At 37.4% G+C, this 21,914-nt stretch overlaps 1 protein-coding gene across 1 annotated transcript in view; it reads left to right on the top strand.

Moving 5' to 3' along the window:
- The window catches only part of UPRT (uracil phosphoribosyltransferase homolog), a 30,667-nt gene extending 13,944 nt beyond the window's left edge, over positions 1–16,723 (top strand). Inside the window, exons 2-7 of the mRNA XM_081223197.1 lie at positions 5,611–5,653; positions 8,379–8,448; positions 9,506–9,568; positions 11,554–11,715; positions 13,249–13,347; positions 15,514–16,723. Of these exons, the coding sequence (XP_081079323.1) occupies positions 5,611–5,653; positions 8,379–8,448; positions 9,506–9,568; positions 11,554–11,715; positions 13,249–13,347; positions 15,514–15,620 (544 nt within the window). The 3' untranslated portion in view covers positions 15,621–16,723. The remainder of the gene's footprint in view (positions 1–5,610; positions 5,654–8,378; positions 8,449–9,505; positions 9,569–11,553; positions 11,716–13,248; positions 13,348–15,513) is intronic.
- Positions 16,724–21,914: the final 5,191 nt, after the last annotated feature.

Here is a 21,914-nt window from a genome sequence, read left to right as displayed (position 1 = left end):
ATATTAATCAAACTGTCAAAAATTAAATAGAAAGGAAACATATTAAAAGCAACAAGGGAAAAACAACAAATAACACACAAGGGAATCCCCATAAGGTTAACAGCTGATCTTTCAGCAGAAACTCTGAAAGCCAGAAGGGACTGGCAGGACATATTTAAAGCAATGAAGGAGAAAAACCTGCAACCAAGATTACTCTACCCATCAAGGATCTCACTCAGACTTGATGGAGAAATTAAAACATTTATAGACAAGCAAAAGCTGAGAGAGTTCAGCACCAGCAAACCAGCTTTACAACAAATGCTAAAGGAACTTCTCTAGGCAAGAAACACAAGAGAAGGGAAAGACCTACAATAACGAACCAAAAACAATTAAGAAAATGGGAATAGGAACATACAAATCGATAATTACCTTAAATGTAAATGGGCTAAATGCTCCCACCAAAAGACACAGATTGGCTGAATGGATATGAAAACAAGACCCATATATATGCTGTCTAGAAGAGACGCACTTCAGACCTAGAGACACAAACAGATTGAAAGTAAGGGGATAGAAAAAGATATTCCAAGCAAATGGAAACCAAAAGAAAGCTGGAGTAGCAATTCTCATATCAGAAAAAATAGACTTTAAAATAAAGAATATTAGAAGAGACAAAGAAGGACACTACATAATGATCAAGGGATCGATCCAGAAGATATAGCAATTGTAAATATTTATGCCCCCAACATAGGAGCATCCCAATACATAAAGCAAATACTAACAGCCATAAAATGGGAAATCGACAGTAACACAGTCATAATAGGGGACCTTAACACCCCACTTTCACCAATGGACAGATCATCCAAAATGAAAATAAATAAGGAAACACAAGCTTTAAATGATACATTAAACAAGATGGACTTAATTGACATTTATAGGACGTTCCATCCAAAAACAACAGACTACACATTATTCTGAAGTGCTCATGGAACATTCTCCAGGATAGATCATATCTTGGGTCACAAATCAGGCCTTGTTAAATTTGGAAAATTCAAATTGTATCAAGTATCTTTTCCGACCACAATGCTACAAGACTAGATATCAATTATAGAAAAAGATTGGTAAAAAATACAAACACATGGAGGCTAAACAATACACTACTTAATAATGAAGTGACCACTGAAGAAATCAAAGAGGAAATAAAAGAATACCTAGAAACAAATGACAATGGAGACACGACAACAAAACCTAGGGGATGTAACAGAAGCAGTTCTAAGAGGGAAGTTTATAGCAATACAATCCTACCTTAAGAAACAGGAAACATCTTGAATAAACAACCTAACCTTGTACCTAAAGCAATTAGAGAAAGAAGAACAAAAAAGCCCCAAAGTTAGCAGAAGGAAAGAAATCATACAGATCAGATCAGAAATAAATGAAAAAGAAATGAAGGAAACAATAGCAAAGATCAATAAAACTAAAAGCTGGTTCTTTGAGAAGATAAACAAAATTGATAAACCTTTCACCAGACTCATCAAGAAAAAAAGGGAGAAGACTCAAATCAATAGAATTAGAAATGAAAAAGGAGAAGTAACAACTGACACTGCAGAAATACAAAAGATCATGAGAGAGTACTACAGGCAACTCTATGCCAATAAAATGGACAACCTGGAAGAAATGGACAAATTCTTAGAAATGCACACCCTGCCAAGACTGACTCAGGAAGAAATAGGAAATGTGAACAGACCAATCACAAGCACTGAAATTGAAACTATGATTAAAAATCTTCTAACAAACAAAAGCCCAGGACCAGGTGGCTTCACAGGCGATTTCTATCAAACATTTAGAGAAGAGCTAACACCTATCCTTCTCAAACTCTTCCACAATATAGCAGAGGGTGGAACACTCCCAAACTCATTCTATGAGGCCACCATCACCTTGATACCAAAACCACACAAGGATGTGACAAAGAAAGAAAACTGCAGGCCAATATCACTGATGAACATAGATGCAAAAATCCTCAACAAAATACTAGCAAGCAGAATCCAACAGCACATTAAAAGGATCATACACCATGATCAAGTGGGGTTTATTCCAGGAGTGCAGGGATTCTTCAATATACACAAATCAATCAACGTGATACACCATATTAACAAATTGAAGAAGAAAAAGCATATGATCATCTCAATAGATGCAGAGAAAGCTTTCGACAAAATTCAACACCCATTTATGATAAAAACCCTGCAGAGGGCTTCCCTGGTGGCGCAGTGGTTGAGAGTCCGCCTGCCGATGCAGGGGACACGGGTTCGTGCCCCGATCCGGGAAGATCCCACATGCCGCGGAGAGGCTAGGCCCGTGAGCCATGGCCACTGAGCCTGCGCATCTGGAGCCTGTGCTCCGCAACGGGAGAGGCCACAACAGTGAGAGGCCCGCATACCGCAAAAAAAAAAAAAAACCCTGCAGAATGTAGGCATGGGGGAACTTTATTCAACATAATAAAGGCCATATATGACAAAGCCACAGCCAACATCATCCTCAGTGGTGAAAAACTGAAAGCATTTCCACTAAGATCAGGAACAAGACAAGGTTGCCCTCTCTCACCACTCTTATTCAAAATAGTTTTGGAAGTTTTAGCCACAGCAATCAGAGAAGAAAAGGAAATAAAAGGAATCCAAATTGGAAAAGAAGAAGTAAAGCTTTTACTCTTTGCAGATGACATGATACTAAACATAGAGAATCCTCAATATGCTACCAGAAAACTACTAGAGCTAATCAATGAATTTGGTAAAGTATCAGGATACAAAATTAATGCACAGAAATCTCTGGCATTCCTATACACTAATGATGAAAAATCTGAAAGTGAAATCAAGAAAACACTCCCTTTTACCATTGCAATAAAAAGTATAAAATATCTAGGAATAAACCTACCTAAGGAGACAAAAGACCTGTATACAGAAATTATAAAACACTGATGAAAGGAATTGAAGATGATACAAATAGATGGAGAGATATACCATGTTCTTGGATTGGAAGAACCAACATTGTGAACATGACTCTACTACCTAAAGCAATCTACAGGTTCAATGCAATCCCTATCAAAATACCAGTGGCATTTTTCACAGAACTAGAACAAAAAATTTCACAATTTGTATGGAAACACAAAAGACACCGAATAGCCAAAGCAATCTTGAGAATGAAAAACGGAGCTGGAGGAATCAGGCTCTGTGACTTCAGACTATACTACAAAGCTACAGTAATCAAGATAGTATGGTACTGGCACAAAAACAGAAAGATAGATCAATGGTACAGGATAGAAAGCCCAGAGATAAACCCACGCACATATGGTCACCTTGTCTTTGATCAAGGAGGCAGCTATGTACAGTGGAGAACGGACAGCCTCCTCAATAAATGGTGGTGGGAAAACTGGACAGGTACATATAAAACTATGAGTTTAGATCAGTCCCTAACACCATACACAAAAATAAGCTCAAAATGGATTAAAGACCTAAATGTAAGGCCAGAAACTATCAAACTGTTAGAGGAAATCATAGGCAGAACACTCTATGATATAAATCACAGCATGATCCTTTTTGACCCACCTCCTAGAGAAATGGAAATAAAAACAAAAATAAACAAATGGGACCTAATGAAACTTCAAAGCTTTTGCACAGCAAAGGAAACCATAAACAAGACCAAAAGACAACCCTCAGAATGGGAGAAAATATTTGCAAATGAAGCAACTGACAAAGGATTAATCTCCAGAATTTATAAGCAGCTCATGCAGCTCAATAACAAAAAAAAAAAACAAACAACCCAATCCAAAAATGGACAGAAGACCTAAATAGACATTTCTCCAAAGAAGATATACTGACTGCCAACAAACACATGAAAGAATGCTCAACATCATTAATCATTAGAGAAATGCAAATGAAAACTACAATGTGGTATCATCTTATACCAGTCGGAATGTCTGTCATCAAAAAATCTAGAAACAATAAATGCTGGAGAGGGTGTGGAGAAAAGGGAACCCTCTTGCACTGCTAGTAGGAATGTGATTTGGTACAGCCACTTTGGAGAGCAGTATGGAGGTTCCTTAAAAAACTACAAATTGAACTACCATATGCCCCAGCAATCCCACTACTGGGCATATACACTGAGAAAACTATATTTCAAAAAGAGTCATGTGCCAAAATGTTCGTTGCAGCTCTATTTACAATAGCCAGGAGATGGAAACAACCTAAGTGTCCATAATCGGATGAATGGATAAAGAAGATGTGTCACATATATACAATGGAATATTACTCAGCCATAAAAAGAAATGAAATTGAGCTATTTGTAATGAGGTGGATTGCCCTAGAGTCTGTCATACAGAGTGAAGTAAGTCAGAAAGAGAAAGACAGATATCGTATGCTAACACACATATATGGAATTTAAGAAAAAAAATATCATGAGGAACCTAGGAGTAAGACAGGAATAAAGACACAGATCTACTTGAGAATGTACTTGATGATATGGGGAGCGGGAAGTGTAAGCTGTGACAAAGTGAGAGAGTGTCATGGACATATATATACCACCAAAAGTAAAATAGATAGCTTTTGGGAAGCAGCCACATAGCACAGGGAGATCACCTCAGTGCTTTGTGACCACCTAGAGTGGTGGGATAGGGAGGGTGGGAGGGAGGGAGACGCAAGAGGGAAGAGATATGGGAACATATGTATATGTATAACTGATTCACTTTGTTATAAAGGAGAAACTAACACACCATTGTAAAGCAATTATACTCCAATAAAGATGTTAAGAAAAAAGGATTAGCGACAAAGCATCAATAGATGGGTTACTAATATTGGTAATAGGGTTTTAGATCAAGGTGAATGGTGCGCAAGAATGGGGAGAACCTGGTTTTCTCACTGCAAGGTTTTTTTCTTAACTTGAGCTCTGGACTTGCTGCCATCTTCCAGGGGGAACTTGTTCATCTCCTTGTTGAAGAGTATATACTTGGGCAGTTCAGTGGGAGGCTACATGATCTTTTCAATTACTCTCTCTAGTGTTAATATCAAATGAGCATTTTCAATAATATTTACCAAGTCATTCCATTTAGGTTCCTGTATCCTAGTTGTTGTAGTTGTTCAGTCAGGGACGAAAATGAGTCCAACACATGAGATGTATGCATTAAAGCACAGTGGTAGCGGGCTGCAGCTCGCTCAGGCAAAACAGCAAAGCCCTCAGTCCACTATAGCATATTTATTTAAGTTTTATCCAAAACAAAAAGGTTCTTTCACAGGCTGTGTCATCCTTGAACATCTAAGCAATGCACCTCCTTACTTTCTTATGTTTCCAATTATACCAAGGACATGCGTGGATCAGTGCCCAGGGCAATCAGTACTGCTTGCAGTCCTGAAACATTCTCACGCACCCAGCTTGTTAGGTGAGCCGACTGTTGGGTCACGTCTTTTCCCATGTCCTCAGTTACCCTGCTACACCTAGTGAAAAATATCTTGTCTCAGTAATGGTCTGTTACAGGTAAGCTTTTAAGATTTTAGCATGTAATATGTTTTAATATCAGAGTTACTATATATATTAAGTAATATTTCACTTTAAAGCTCTAATCTAGACTAAAACTTGTACTTTTTTTTTTAGGACAGCCAGTAGAGGGGACTTCATGTTTTCTGCGGATCGTTTGGTAGGTGGATGGAGGCTTTCCATTTTCATTTAATTGTTGTTCCTATTGATACAATCATAGTAGGCCAAGGGGCTTTTTTGTTCTAGAGCATTCTGGGGTCGAGAGAGATTTTACCAAGTAACCCACATCTTGCTAGGCTTTGCAAGTGTTGTTTCTACTGTTTCATTAAAGCTCTGCTTCAGTCCCATTCACCTCAAAGCATTGTCCATGAACTCATTCTCTGTAGTTCTGAGGTACCACTCACTACCTTTCAAGTGGATCTTGGTAACCTGATCCTGGGCCTTAAATGCCTCCTCTTAGGGCAGTGAACTGAAGTAAATTAAAAGGGAACCAAAGATGTAAAAGACCTAGTAGTTACCCTTATGGGATCCATCGAATGCAGAAAAACTAATACCTAGCTTGTAGTTTACATGGGGTTGGATATCTATTTTGCCTCTTCTTTTCTGTAGTATCCTCACACGTGAGATACTAAGTTGTACTATCTACGCTCAGGGACTTCCTGTTAAGGATTGATCAAGCCCAATTCTGTTTGGCTAGTGTCATCTGAGAGGATCTCAGGCCAAATTGGGCTGTCTTGGGTAAGCCCTGTTTACTTCTTGTGTTTATATCTAAATTTGTTCAGTGCTTAGAATGAGGTTGACATATTCTGTTGTGGTTATTAGTATTCATCTGTTCGTGAAATATACATTAAACTCATGTGAGTCAGACACTGTGCTAGACTGTGTTGTGGGGGGAGGAGATACAGTGGTAAAGCATATAGCATGGTCCCTGATCTCGCGGGGTTTACAATCTAAATACTGTTCTCAGTATTTAGTTTGGGAAAGAAAGAAAAGTGACTTATTAAGCTTATAGGTATAATCAGATAGTAGAAGATAGACTATTAAAGGGAATGTGATGGTGTTGGTGGGAGCAGGCATGAAACTCTTTATTTACCTTTTCCCTAGGGAAATCTTTATTCCAAAAGAGTGTAGACAACTCCTGTTCTATTTTTGACTTTAAGTATTCTTGGTTCAAAGGCCACTTCTATTTGAGCTTCCAGGGGCAGTAATAATCCTTGGATTGCATCAAGATAAATGTAGTTGACATTCTTGGAGTGATAGTTAGGTTATTCTGTGTTTATGCTTTTATCAAACCAAAGGGACAGGTTCAAGGCAATTGTGTCAGTGGCTGCTCTGGGGAAAACAGAGGTCTTGTGTTCACTGGTAGAAAATGATTGCTCTTTCTTTTGCTCTCCTTGTGCCATTTTTCTGGAGAACATAGGAATTAAGTTCATGGTTATTGTAAAATGCTTGTCCGAAAGGGCAAGCATTATATCTTAGTCAAATGAGATAATAAGGACCCAGGGCATAATTCACCTCAGAGGATGGTAATTAGGACCTCTCTGTTCTCTGCAGTTGGATTTGAAGGTCCTGATATTGGGGGTGGGGGGTGTGGAGGGTCAGTTGTGATTGTGGTAGGGACAGGAGCTGTTGAGGTTTCTAGTGTTGAGGATTTCTAGTACACTGTCTCTTCTAGCACAAGGGTCCTGTTATAGTGGACATTAATTTTGTCCTGAATTTGTCAGGATTGGCTCTCCTGGCGCTCAGATCTTGAGTTCTTTATATTTTAGTCACCCTTCTTCTGGTTTTATGTTCTCCTGTAAGGCTTGGACACACTAATTTCTGTCCCAGAGTTGCAGGAGATGGGCAGGAGGTAAGACTCTTTAGAGGAGTGTTACTAGGAGGAGAACTAGGCTCTTCAAAGAAAATGATCCTCTTCTTCCCTTGTACCTTTTGCTCATAAGAAACATTAACCTCCACAGAAGGTGGTGGCTAGAGGTGAGTATGCACACACACACAGTATTCATGAGCTTCCTTGACCCTCTGGTGCTGCAGGTTGGCAAAGTGCTGGCCCATTTAGCATTGATCATTTTAATGGCAGCAGGATGTTTTGTTGTGATAACAGAGCATGGGGCCTGGCATTTCTCCCTGATGTTCCTGATTCTTAATCAGTAATGTAATATTGATTGGAGAAAATGTGCTTTGCAGACTCAGCACTGCCTTTTTGTAGTGGGCTCTGGGTAGTCATAGAAATACCATAACTGGTGGTTTTTGGAGGCTATTCCTAGTAGTTCTGATGGATTCTTTCCTCTGTACCACATATTAAGATCATTAGGAGCCTTTTTTTTTTTAAGCTGGGAAGTCTCAATGCATTCGACTGGATCCTTCTTCAAGTTCAGTAAATTGGTTCAGCCCCATCCACTCATTTATTTCCTTCTAAGAAATTCAGGCTTTATTTTGCATTATGGTGGGCCTTTGTTAAAAAGTATCCAACTTAACAATTCCAGAGTACTAAACGAGGCAAAGAAGTTGCCAGTGAGCACTATTTCTGGGGTAGCGAGAAGTATATTACTTCCAAGTGTTCCTGCCATGACTCTTGCCACTTGCTGTAGTTTTGCATTTCTCATAATATAGCCTGGACTGACTGAATGAGAATCAGAAAGCATACTTGAGCCTTTTAGTGGCAATCATGTGCCTAACCGAGGTTGGATACCTAGCAGCAAGCAGCCTGGCATTTGTTTCTATCTCTGTATCTAACACATGATAGGGGCCCCCTTCCTACTGCCTTAAGCTAAGTCCTTGCCTAGTATGTTACTGACTTTTTGCCTAGTTTTCAGCTCCTGAGGCTAAGAGCTAACAGGAGATTCTTAGCAAGTTCTCAACTTATTCTTCCTTTGACTCTCTAGATCAGACTTGTTGTGGAAGAGGGATTGAATCAGCTACCATATAAAGAATGCATGGTGACCACTCCAACAGGTAACCAGGGCTGTTACTCTCATATTCACCTCATAAAAATTCTGAGATAGAATTGGGGGAAAATGGGAAAAAAGCAATCTGAGTAAATCAGTATGCAAAATGAGGAGTCTATGTGGAGCTGTTCTTTTAAACAACTTAATAAACTTGGAGATATTTAGCAAAGAAATTTATGTGGATGACCTTTTGTTAATGGCTTGCTGGTCAGTTCAAGTTAAAGGTTAATAAATATTCTTCAGTATGCAGGTGTTGCCTTTGATGATGGCACATTGGGACCAGAGCTAAGAATTGCTGGCAGCTTATCTTCACTTCTGTAGGGAAGCTTCTGGTGTTAACAAATGGGTGGGCTGGTTTGGCATTGAAACACCAGGTAAAAGGATGAAAAGTAAAAAAGAAAAACTAAAAATGATGAGGATTAGAGAAGGGGCTTTGTTCTGCTCTAATAGAAAGAAACCAAGGATCCCTATTTTAGGGATTTGAAATTCTGATTTGGTTCTTTAGTAAATAATGGAAACTGTTATATCCAAAGGTTGATTTTATGAAAATTGGGGGCTGAACTTGCTGCATCATAATTGATACAAATTCAGGATGAGACCAAGGCATGAACATGTCTTGATAATTACTTCAACCTTTCTCTTCTGCTTTTTAATGCAGAATGGAGGCTCATAAAAAGGGACCGGAATGAGGAGGCTCTCTGCTGTGGCTCACAGTGGGGTCCCAGTTTGAATTGATGGGCTTTCTAGCATTCTTGGAGTACAATTCTTATCTGAATTCAGTTAGAGGAACATGTATGTGAATATCATTCTATCATAAGGCCTGTTCCCACTCGATGAAGTCTACTTCTCCCAATTATTCCCACAGGTTTTTTATGAAGAATTAAAAATTAAATATGAAAAATCATGACTCTTCTTATTACTCTCACAGGGAACCTAAGATGTTATACAGTATGTCTGGACAAGAGTTGCTCTGTACCCATCTGCTTTAAAGCTTAGATACTTTATTAAATAAGTAGGTCACTCCAATGTTGAAAGATAAATTCTTCGGTTTTATTCCCCAACAGGGTACAAGTATGAAGGAGTGAAATTTGAGAAGGGAAACTGTGGGGTCAGCATAATGAGAAGCGGTAGGTTTGCATATGTGTGACTTTGTCTCTTTGCGTGCATAGATGCAGTTGCTATTTTCCAGGAGAGGCGGTCTTGTCTGTCACAATTGCAGCCTTCCTTAGCTTAAATCTCACCACCTGTGTTTTCTATCCTCATGGTGCCTTGGAATCATAGCCTATGTATTGCCGAGTTTGGCTAATTTTAACTGCAGAGCATTTTCCCTAGTGGCCTATCCCCATGGGCAAGCCAGCTTTGAAAGATTCAGAGGAGGGTGGGAGAACAAGAGGATGCAATGATGCTATCTTGGAGAGAACAGGGCAGCTTGAATTTTGAGGGAATACAGCACAAATTCAGGCCTGCAGAACTCTGAGCACCCAACTAGAGAAAATCTTCGTTCTGTTTTTTTAATTTCTTTTGTGAGGAACAGCCCTAACCTGTCAGGAGCTGGACTGAATGGCTTGTTTAATACTTTTAGTTTTATATTTGATGAGTATGTGACTATGTAGGCAAAAGAACTTAACTGTGATTAACTCTAGGTATTTCCAATTGCTAGTCTTATAAATATTTGTGTTTGAGTCCAACCGATTGTCCTTCTGAACCAACCTTTGTGCAGCAAAATCACATGCCTGTAATTAGGACCTATACCTGTTACATGGAGATGATTATTTCCATTCAGCAGCTTAATTCCTTAATTATTCTTTGTACAAGAGCCAAGGTATGGTAGAAGCCCCACTTGCTTGCATTGGAAACAGATTTTTTTTTTTTGCCATGCAACGCGGCATGTGGGATCTTAGTTCCCCCACCACGGATCCAACCTGTGTCCCCTGCAGTGGCAGCATGGAGTCTTAACCACTGGACCACCAGGGAAGTCCCAGGATTTTGATTTCACATATAAACATTCCCTTTTCTTCTCTGGCTATGAAGTTCTGTTTGTGAACAATTGAATATCTCCAATAAAATAGGAGCTTTAAGCTCCCTTTTTTATAGAAGGTAGCTCTTAAGCAAAGATAGGATTTTCAGGACAATGCTGTTCAACCTTTTAAAACTGGTGAAGACAATGGAGATGGGCTTTTAAGGCACAATTTCTTCTGTTTTAGTCCAGCTTCTGCCCTAAAGGCAGCAGCATGATCCTCGCACCCCTAGTGTATACAGGATGACCTTGGGGTGATGCCTAGACAGGGTGTTTTTAACCTTAATAGTTATTGGTTGATTTTCATACCTAATAGAAAGAAACCGTTTTTATATTTTCACTAGTGATATAAAGTTTCCTTTTAAAATAAATGTAAACAAAAACAGTTAATTTAAAGAAAAATATTAAGTAAATAACCATACAAGTAGAATTTTGATGTGGCCTAAAATCTTGACGATGGTATGAAAATGGTTGACTTTTGGCAAACACTTCCTTAAAGGAATTCAGACTCAAAAATAGCTCTGTGTTCAGAAACCAAGGGTGTGGTGGTGGTGTTGGTTGTGGTTCTCTAGGGGGGAGAGGGAACATATATTCCTTTTTCACTGTTTGCCAATAAAGCCTCTGCCACTGAAGTCATTGCTGGGTCTAAGTGATATCTCTTGACACCAGCTTAATCTAAATGGAGAGCCTTTTGTCTGTAGCCCCCATTCTTCCATAAATATTTTATATTTTTGCCAGATGAAAGTAACACAGTTTCTTTAAAATAATAGGAGTAAATGTTCCTGATATTAGAAAAGTTCAAGGAGCAGCTTAATAAAACACTTTATTTACTGTAATCATGGAAGAATGACAGCTCTAAAACTTGCAAGCCAGCAATAAAACTAGCTTATCCTAGTTTCATTGACCTGAACTAAGTATAAAATATGAGCATATCAGAAGTAAAAGCTGTTAGCTTAAGAAGAATTGCTTCCATTTTGACAATGTCTTTATTTATTGTATTAATAACAGTCAAAAACTCTGCTTTGGCCTATTCTTGGACTTTCACTGTATCTCCTCCTAATCCCTCTTTCCTTCTTTTTTATTTCCTTCTTCAAGGTGAGGCAATGGAACAAGGTTTACGAGACTGCTGTCGATCCATACGAATTGGAAAGATCCTGATTCAGAGTGATGAGGAGACACAAAGAGCCAAAGTATATTATGCCAAGTTCCCCCCAGACATTTATAGGAGAAAAGTCCTTCTGATGTATCCGATTCTCAGTGAGTGGCTTGTGTTTAATTTGTAACCTTTGGTTAGGGTTTAAATTCAACTTAGTGCCTGCCTTCTAGGTACCCTTCTATAAAGGCGAAAACCGTTTCTAAATGTGTTTTTTGTTTTTCTCAGTTTGATTTGGAGTTGCCCTGGGCAGTTCTCTGGGGAATTTTTATTGTGTAATAAGAGAATACACATTAGTCAAACTTTATTAGCTCCAAAAACTTCTATCTTAAAATCAACACATTGAGGCAAAGGATTTAATGAGGCAAAATATATAGAACACAGAAAATACATTGAAATATGTCCCTTCTCTAGCCCAATGAGTATAGCAATGATTTTCTCAAGGATTTATCCTCTTTGGAGGTAATATTTTTTTTCCTATTCTAGTCTGTTTCCAAAGCTTACTCAGAGCCTGGGGTTGGGGGTGGTGGGTCATGTTATATTTGATATCTCAAATACTGAACGAATTTAGGGCTTGTTGTGCATTTGAAAACTGAAAAGTATATGGGTTATGTCTGTTATTGAAAATAACATCATTGATAAAAAACAGGCACCTTCAAATGAAACTTTGTCTTGTAGTATCTTTTTTTTTGTCATCTTTATTGGAGCATAATTGCTTTACAATGGTGTGTTAGTTTCTGCTTTATAACAGAGTGAATCAACTATACATATACATATATCCCCATATCTCCTCCCTCTTGCATCTCCCTCCCACCCTCCCTATCCCACCCCTCTAGGTGGTCACAAAGCAATGAACTGATCTCCCTGTGCTATGTGGCTGCTTCCCACTGGCTATCTGTTTTACATTTGGTAGTGTATATATGTCCATGCCACTCTCTCACTTCGTCCCAGCTTACCCTTCCCCCTCCCCGTGTCCTTAAGTCCATTCTCTACATCTGCGTCTTTATTCCTGTCCTGCCCCTAGGTTCTTCAGAACCATTTTTGTTTAGATTCCATATATATGTGTTAGCATACGGTGTTTGTTTTTCTCTTTCTGACTTACTTCACTGTATGACAGACTCTAGGTCCATCCACCTCACTACATATAACTCAATTTTGTTTCTTTTTATGGCTGAGTAATATTCCATTGTATATATCTGCCACATCTTTTTTAAAAATTTTTATTTATTTATTTATTTTTTACATCTTTATTGGAGTATAATTGCTTTACAATGGTGTGTTAGTTTCTGCTCTATAACAAAGTGAATCAGTTATACATATACATATGTTCCCATATCTCTTCCCTCTTGCATCTCCCTCCCTCCCACCCTCCCTATCCCACCCCTCTAGGTTGTGCCACATCTTCTTTATCCATTCATCTGTTCATGGACACTTAGGTTGCTTCCATGTCCTGGCTATTGTAAATAGAGCTGCAATGAACATTGTGGTACATGACTCTTTTTGAATTATGGTCTTCTCAGGGTGTCTAGTAGTATCTTATATTACATTACTAAACTGCCTTTACTTCGAAGAAACTCAAAGACATTTTGAGATGAATGTTAAAGTTGCCAATGCATTTGGTTGTCATTTTATTTCAGGCACTGGAAATACTGTAATTGAAGCTGTAAAGGTTCTCATAGAACATGGAGTTCAACCTAGTGTTATTATCCTACTCAGTCTGTTCTCCACTCCTCATGGTGAGTTCATGCTCTGGATGGTCATGGGGTGGTTAAGTGTACATCTGCCCAGCCTCTCATCCTGAGGAAAAGTTCATTTGCTTCCACATTAAATCCAAATTGAATTTTGGTAGTTATAACTTGTGTTTGTCATCTCTAAGCTTATTGGTAATACTTTACACCATTCTACTGTTGTTCAAATTCAAATGGAGAAGTATGAACTAACTCCCTTGAAGGGGATTGCAGTTGTTTTCAAGGTGGCCCTGTTTGAGTAGAGCTTGCAAATGGCTGAAAGGTCACTATTTCTCCTGGCTCCCCACCTGAGCCTGAAAACTGCTCTCAAACAGCAAGAAACTCGAGGTTCTAGCTAGCCCTGTGGTCTTACTGAAGTAAGCTTTGCAGTGTGAAGCAAAGATCAAAAGTTTGTAAAGTTAGACTTCTGCTCAAAGGGCACAGTGAAAGAACTTGTGTCCTCCATTTCCTGAGAGAGGTAAGCCTAATTTAAGACCCTAGGTTTTTTTTGCCATGTAATCTAAGATGATTGTGAAAGTATCCTAAGAAAATAATGATAAAGGCATGTAGAAATTCAGCATTTAGGATAGTCACTGTAGAGCTGTATTTCATGTAAGAGAAAATTTGAAAGTATATAAATGACTTACTTGGAAATGGTTAAATAAATATACAGTTGACCCTTGAACAATGTGGGCTTGAACTGCGTTGGTCCACTTATACATGGATATTTTTCAATACTGAAAACTACAGTACTACACAGTCCATCATTGGTTGAATTCATGTATGCAGAGGAACTGCAGATACAGAGGGTCAACTATAAGTTATATATGTGGATTAACCCCCATGTTGTTCAAGGGTCAACTGTATATTCAAAGAATGTAATATTATATAACTGTTAGATCATGTTTTTGAAAATATATTTAATGACATTAAAAAGTCTGGTAAATGTAAGAGCAGGATAAACAACAGCATTAGAATAGTATAAAATGTCATCACCAAATTTAGAGATGACTAATACAAATTATGACTATTATGACTACCAAAATCAGACTTGGATTAAGATGGGACCTAATAAATCTTTCCTCAGCATGAAAGGCTAGACAGATGCACAATACTATTTCAATTTTCATTTTAAATCACATAATATTAATAGTGGTTGTCTTAGGGTGGTGGGATTCTAAGTGATTCATTTTCTTTTTTAAGTTTTTTTTTGTTATTTTCCAAATGTTCTACAATGAATTTGTATTTGTTTCATAATCAAAAAGAAAGAGAAATATGTGGCTTCTAGTTAGGACGTTTCCTCATTTCCAAAGGTTCCAAGTCTCAGCCAACCCTGAAGAGGCTACAGAGAAACCAGTTGGGAGGGCTGCGTTTAGTATGCCATTGATTATTTTGCTGATTCATAATAAAAATTACCTGTAGTTCAAATGTTGATGGTGACAAAGGGTAATTTGCTTGGTTATCCATCCATATAACAGAGGTGGCATTGTAAACATTGAGATAACCAAATAATTATTGGGTTTTCTGTCTTTGGGAGTAGAAAAGTAACCATGTTAGTTGTAATAGTATACATTAGAAGAGTATACTAATTCTTTGACATTATAGATGAAAAGATCTTATTCTGTGGCAGCCTTGCTATGGCTTTTTAGTTTGACTGGCATCCTAGCTAGTCCCTTTCCTTTCTTCCTCCATCTCCTCCCAACCCAAGCTAGAGTCATAACTTCTCAAAAGCTAGCTTTCTCTAACATAACAAAGAAGTCTTTGCACTTGTTTCAACAGTGTTCCAGTTGAGAAACCAGCATCTTATGTATGATCCTGCTTCCAGAAAGGACTGTATTCTCTGTATTCCAGCTGCCTTTAAAATAAAACAAAAAAAAGACTCTTCAGGGGAAAAGTTTCTATAACTGAATATACTTTTCAAATCTTGGATAGAAAACAATTTGATTCTAAGAATTTATTAGTGAGTGGGTGGAAACATAGTTTGACTACTATCAAAACTTTTCAGATACAGACATTATATAAACTAAGAGATTAACCAAGTCTGACTATGTGTCCAAAGGTCATTGCTCTTGGTCTGTCAATATTTGACCTAGTGACTGATTATAAAATTACTGAATTCCAAGTAATGTTATCAAAAATTCTGCCATAATGACAATTCTCTTTTATTTTTTGAAGGTGCCAAATCAATCATTCAAGAGTTTCCAGAGATCACAATTTTAACTACTGAAGTTCATCCTGTTGCACCTACACATTTTGGACAGAAATACTTTGGAACAGACTAAGTTATTGAAGGAAAATTATTCTACTGTGTAATATTACCGTTATGAGTTTCTACCTGTTTGACTAATTCACTTGAGGAATGACAGAAAATTGTGTGAAAGATACTTTGTAAATTTTGGAAGTAGGTATATTAAAAGGAAATACTTGAGGTTTGTTTTTTTATTTAGTTATTTCTTGACCGTTGGCACCAAATTCAGCAATGAAGCACACGCAACTCTTCAGAAATATTTTAATAATGTTCTTATGCAAATTGCTGATCCATCAGTGCATTGAAACTGTTCCCTAATTTATGAACCTCAGTTTAGAGGTTGCTTGCAGCCACAAATAAAACCCAAATGGGAGTCAGTTCATTGGCCCACTCTAGTTTGCATTTTGTTTAGTTTGCTTTTAGTTCTAGGGAGATTTCATGTATGTGGCTGTTGTCACCTTCCTCTACTCTTTACTTCCTAGTACAATACACATTGGTAACTTGGAGAGGATGAAAAAAGAATGCCTCATAGAATTTTACGTTTCCATTAATGTCCTCACTCAGTTGGCAGATCCAGGGTATACAGTTAGCTCTTCGTTCAAGCCATTATGTTCTTCATGGCTCACTTCCTACCCTGTGCATTGTTGGTAGGTGCCTTGTCAAGTGTAATGCAGTGAAGATGATGGTGGGGCATTTCCAGCAACTGGAACTGTAACGTTAATTTGCTTAGATTGAACCAGGGGTGTCTGGATGCTGACAAGGAAGGGCTAAATACTGTTAATGCCATCAATGCCCTAGAAATGAATTGGTGGTGATTTTTCTGAGGTGTGGGGGAAAGGATGGTTTCTTGCTGGGCGTATGGCCAATAAGTAAATTAAAATGCTTCATTTTTAATTTGGATGTTTCTACTAGAGGCCTTTGATTTGGAACTTAGTTCTTTTACATGTTGGTCAATTGTAGATGTATTAAAATGGGAAAAATACCATGATATTAAAAAAATCCCTAAGATTTATATGTGTTCATATTTAGGCTTCTGAAAGGAAGATAAGTCATTTTAGGAAAGGATGTTCATGTTCTGAAACTTGCTTGTAAAACCCTGATCTCATTTTACATTGATATTAAAACATTTTAACAATGGTGGCTGGCTGATTACTTGATTAATTATAATCCTGCCCCATAGGCAGCTGTTGTGGGCTTCTGTTTAAAAAAAAAAGCAGAAAAGAACAGAAGCCTGTTTCTTAGAAAGAACCAAAGCTGACAGAAGTCAGCAAAGATTCAGGGAAAGGAAGGAAAGCTGGTGTAGAATGTACTGCATTTTCCCTTTGGAGCCGAGAAGGACTTCACTGTACTTTTCCCTTTATTTTTGAAGACTGTCATAATAAACTGAGATTAATTGATAGATTACCCATATTACAATTCTTCCAAGGCAAATGTTGCTCTCATGTTCTTGTTGAAATTATCATCTGTATTTGTCAGTTAAGTATTTTGATACAATGTAGATTTTGTTTATTCCTGATGAGCAGAAGCTCTAACTGAAGCCCATTAAAACCAAGATCTTTATCTCCTTGTCCCAGGAAAGATGTGAGCCAGCAAATTTAGATAGAGACCAGATCTGCTTCAGGTGATGCACTGAATTAGTTTGGAAAGGTGATGTCTACCACTGTAGGAATCGGTGCTTCTAAGTTAATGCTTATATTAGGGTTTCAATATTTTGTTTGAAGTGACTTTCCAGAACATTAGACAAATTCATATTTGAGTATAGGTATAAAATTATATTTCAAGCAAATTAATTTTATATTATCAGCCATTTAAATTTAATGTGTCTCTGTTCCTTTTCATCACTGAACATGATTGGGAATTGACTACATTTGGTTCCCACATAAACGGAATTCCTACTGTAAGCAGTAGGAATTATTCAGTGGGGTCATATTTCCCACTGGTGATTGTCCTCTACCCTTCTGCAGATTTCAAGAGCAGTTGTAACTATGTCTTTTGAAGTTTGGATCTTTTTAGCAAATGAGGCATTATTTGTAGGGTTAATCAATTGCAGGACTCTTTTGAACCCAGGAAATTTTCTAAATGACACAAAATTAACATTCTATTCAAAACTAGATTGTTTTTAATGACATGAACTTCACAACAGTATAAACTGTAGATTCCTTATTGAAGAAAGAAACCCTAACACAATAAAAACAAGAAGCAGTATACATGAGTGTTTATCAAAAGTTGAATGTGCATCAGAATCACATGGAGGGCCACAGATGGCTGGGCCTCACACCCTGAGTTTCTGATTCAGTAGGTCTGGAGTAGGTCCCAAGGACTTGCATATCTAAGTTCCTAGGTGATACTGATGTTGCTGGTTGGATGGCCACAACTTGCTTTCAGACATTTCTTCTTATGTAAGGATTTAATTATACAAATTTCCCTATAAATACTGGTTTGGTTATACCCCACAAATTTTGATATGTTGTGTTTTCATTTTCATTTGGGTCAAAATACTTTTTTCGTTTCCCTTTTGATTCCTTCTTTGATCTAGGGCTATTTAGAAGTGTGCTATTCAATCTTCAAATATTTATTGGATTTTCTAGATTTCTTTTTGGTATTGATTCCTAATTTAATTCAGAGAATATACATCATATAATTTGAGTCCTTTTCAATTTTAAATTTATTTGTCTTATGGCTCATAATATAGTCTCTCTTGGTAAATCTTCCCTGTGTGCTTTAAAAGTATGTGTATACTACTGTTGTTGGGTGGATTGTTCTATAAATGTCAATTAGGTCATGTTGATTGATGGTGTTGTTCAGGTCTTTGATTTATTTACAAATTTTCTGTTTATTCTATCAATTATTGAGAGAGGGGTGTTAAAATCGCTGACTAAAATTCTGGATTTGTCTGTTTCTCCTTTCAGTTCTATCAGTTTTTCCTTCATGTATTTTGAAGCTCTGTTGTTAGGTGCATAAACTTTTAGGATTGTTATGTCCTCTTGATGGATTGATACTTTGTCATTATGAAATGTCTCCTTTTATCCCTAGTAATATTCTTTGTTCTGAAATCTATAATATAAACATTCCAGCTTTCTTTCGATAGTGTTAGTATGGTATTTTTTTTCATCCTTTTACTTTTAACCTATTGTGTTTTTATGTTTATTCTGGGTTTCCTGCAGGCAGCCTAGAGTTGGATCTTGCTTTTTCATCCAAGTCTCTTTTGTAATTGGGATGTTTAGATCATTTTAATTTAATGTGATTATTGATATGTTTGGTTTTTAAATCTACCATTTTGCTATTTGCCTTCTATTAGTCCCATTTGCTTTTTCCTCTTTTTCGACCTTCTTTGGATTAATTGAATATTTATGATTTCATTTTGTCTCTTTTAATAGCTTATTAGATATAATGCTTTGTTTTTTAGTGGTTCCTTTAGGGCTTATGGTATACACTTTTAACTTATCACAATCTATTTCACATTTCAGAACTTAAACAATATATTGTACTTCCATTCCCCCCTCCCCAGCCTTTGTGCTATTATTGTCATACATTTTACTTCTACATATGTTACACTCCACAATTCATCGCTATTATATTTTGCTTTCAACAGTTATCTTTTAAAGAGATGTAAAAAGAAATAAGAAAAAAAGAAGTAATTTTAATTTATCCATTTTGGGTGCTTTCTATTTCTTTGTGTAGATCCAGATTTCCATCACATATTATTTTCCTTCTACCCAAAGGACTTCCTTTAACATTTCTTATAGTGCAGGTCTCCTAGTAAGAGATTCTTTCAGCTTTTGTGTGTATGAAAAAGTCTTTATTTCACCTCTGCTTTTGAAAGATATTTCTCCAGTGTGGAATTTTAGCTTGGGAGATTTTTTTCTTTTAGTACCATGAAGATGTTGCTTCACTGTCTTTCTTGTCATGTTATTGATAGGTCTGCTGTTATTCTTCCATTTATGTTTAATGCAATTACTGATAAAGTAGGATTTACATCTGCCATTTTGCTATTTGTTTTCTATATGTCTTATATATCTATTTTGTTCCTCTATTTCTCCATTACTGCTTTCTTTTATGTTAATTGGATATTTTCTAGTGTGCCTGTGTCAGGTATCCTCAAGACCACTCCCAGGGCTCATTAGGACTCAGAATTCATTATAATTATGGTTATGATTTATTACAGCAAAAGAATATGAAGCACAATCAGCAAAGGGAAAGGCACATGGGGCAAAGTCTGGAGGAAATCAGGTACAAGCTTCCAAGAGTCCTTTGTCAGTAGAACTGCACAGGATGCACTTAATTCCTCTATGTATAGATTGTAACAACATGTGTGAAGTGTAGTCTACCAGGGAAGTTCATTTGCTTAAGATTCCAGAGTTTTTATTGAGGTTTGGTCACATAGGCACCCAATGCCTGCATGATTGATCACAGTTATCAAAACAGACCACCTTAAGGAAAGCAAGTGTTCACCATAAATTACATTAGTTACAGACTATCTAGACATATTGATAGACTGTGTTTCAAACCTCCAAGTGTGCAAAAACACTTTTATGAATTAAAATATTCTGAGAGCTCAATTCCTGGTAGTTGGACAAGGGCCATTTATGAAAACAGACTCTTAATGGGAATGTGCAAATTTTGAGCAACTTAGACCTGCTAAGTCAACTCTTTCTGCAAAATTCACCCTCTTGGCCTTTAGCTCTCTTACAGGAAAATTATTGTATTTTTCTGAGTACCTACATTTAGTTTAGCATTTATATTGATATAAAAGATGTAGTAATATATTAACATGAGTATGCCCAGCATGGAGGAGCCAGTGCAGGATAGAGATAGACAAGAAGCAACTAGTCCATCCTATAAAGCCATTATATAAGTCTCCATATTTTTGTATTAATTTATCTTTGGCCTATAGTTATTTGTACTTTATGATAAACTTGTGTAGAACTATTTAGCACATTAATTAACTGATGTTAACTACATCAGATTCCTCTTAACATCAACCATTCCCCATTGATATCACATCCTGACGAGGCTTTAATTCAGTTTTCCAATACATATACTTATCAATATACATATGAGGTAATTGAATCTTAGGAGCAATGCCAATATTAAACTGTATCACACTATGGTTATAGTCCAGTTTTGTTTCATTCCACAGGCCAGTAAGAATCAAGAGAGGTACTTATTATACCTTCCCAGCATAATTGACCTTTGCTCATTTACAAGATGTTATTATGGATGGGTATTGTTGCAACTGGCCAGGATTGGGTTATTTCCAGGTTCTAAGTCATGTGTATTAATTTGCTAGTGTTGTCATAACAAAATATCATACACTGAGTGGCTTAAACAACAGAAATTTATTTTCTCAGTTTTGGGGTCTAGAAGTCCAAGATGAAGGTGTTGTCAGGTTTAGTTTCTTCTGAGGACTCTCTTCTTAGCTTGCAGATGTCTGTCTTCTCTGTCCTCACATGGTCTTTCCTCTGTGTATACATATCCCTGGTCTCCCCTTGTGTGTCCTAATTTCCTCTTCTTATAAGGATACCAGTCATATTAGATAAGGGCCCACCCTAATGGCCCCATTTTAACTTAATCACCCCCTTAAAGGCCTTGTCTCCTGTACAGTCACATTAAGAGTTACTGGGGGTTAAGGCTTCAACATATGATTTTGTCCCTAATAGGGAGACAAAGCTAGTCATCTTTTTGGCATTTACATGATTTTACTGAGACTGTTTCCATTATGTGCTGTTGTGTAGCAGGGCCCATCTCTTTCCTATGGCAAGGACAATAGTGTAATTCAGTATGGTTCTTACTCCTGCTGACTGCATTACGGGGTATATCTGATTTTGATCCATTCTTGGGATGAGGGCTAGCAGAGTTGCATCAATGCAAATTACTCTTTGCCCCCAGAGAACTTCCATACGTCTGAAGGTCCAAAAGTTTCCATAATTGTGCCCTAGGTGAAGAGTCATTGCTCCATTGCTACTTCAGGCTTAATCTGTTTTAAAATAGTCAAGAGACCCTGTTGGGGATTAGGGTACAAGCCCTTTCCCAACATCAAGGCCTAGCATTGTCCAGCATTATTCATTGAATCTGCCTGGTCTAGTTCACTAAAGCATCATCTTCCCAGGCTGATTCCCATTCTTTTCCTTTCTTCTGAAAGAGTATCCCTTCTAATTGGTCTGTTCTCACTAACACAACTTTTTCTTCTGATTGCCACTCATTAAAAGTGAATTGAGTTTGCCCTTTGATGCTTAAACCGGCACCTATCTCTCCTACAGCTCTCTTCTATATCATGACCAATGTCTTCTATCTCATGGACCAATCTACCAGGCATGTTGTTGCCATT

This window comes from Mesoplodon bidens (genome assembly GCF_964165515.1).
Source record: "Mesoplodon bidens genome assembly, chromosome: X".
NCBI lineage: Eukaryota > Metazoa > Chordata > Mammalia > Artiodactyla > Ziphiidae > Mesoplodon > Mesoplodon bidens.
The sequence above is the reverse complement of the archived record's forward strand: the minus strand, read 5'-3'. Positions and strand labels throughout refer to the sequence as shown.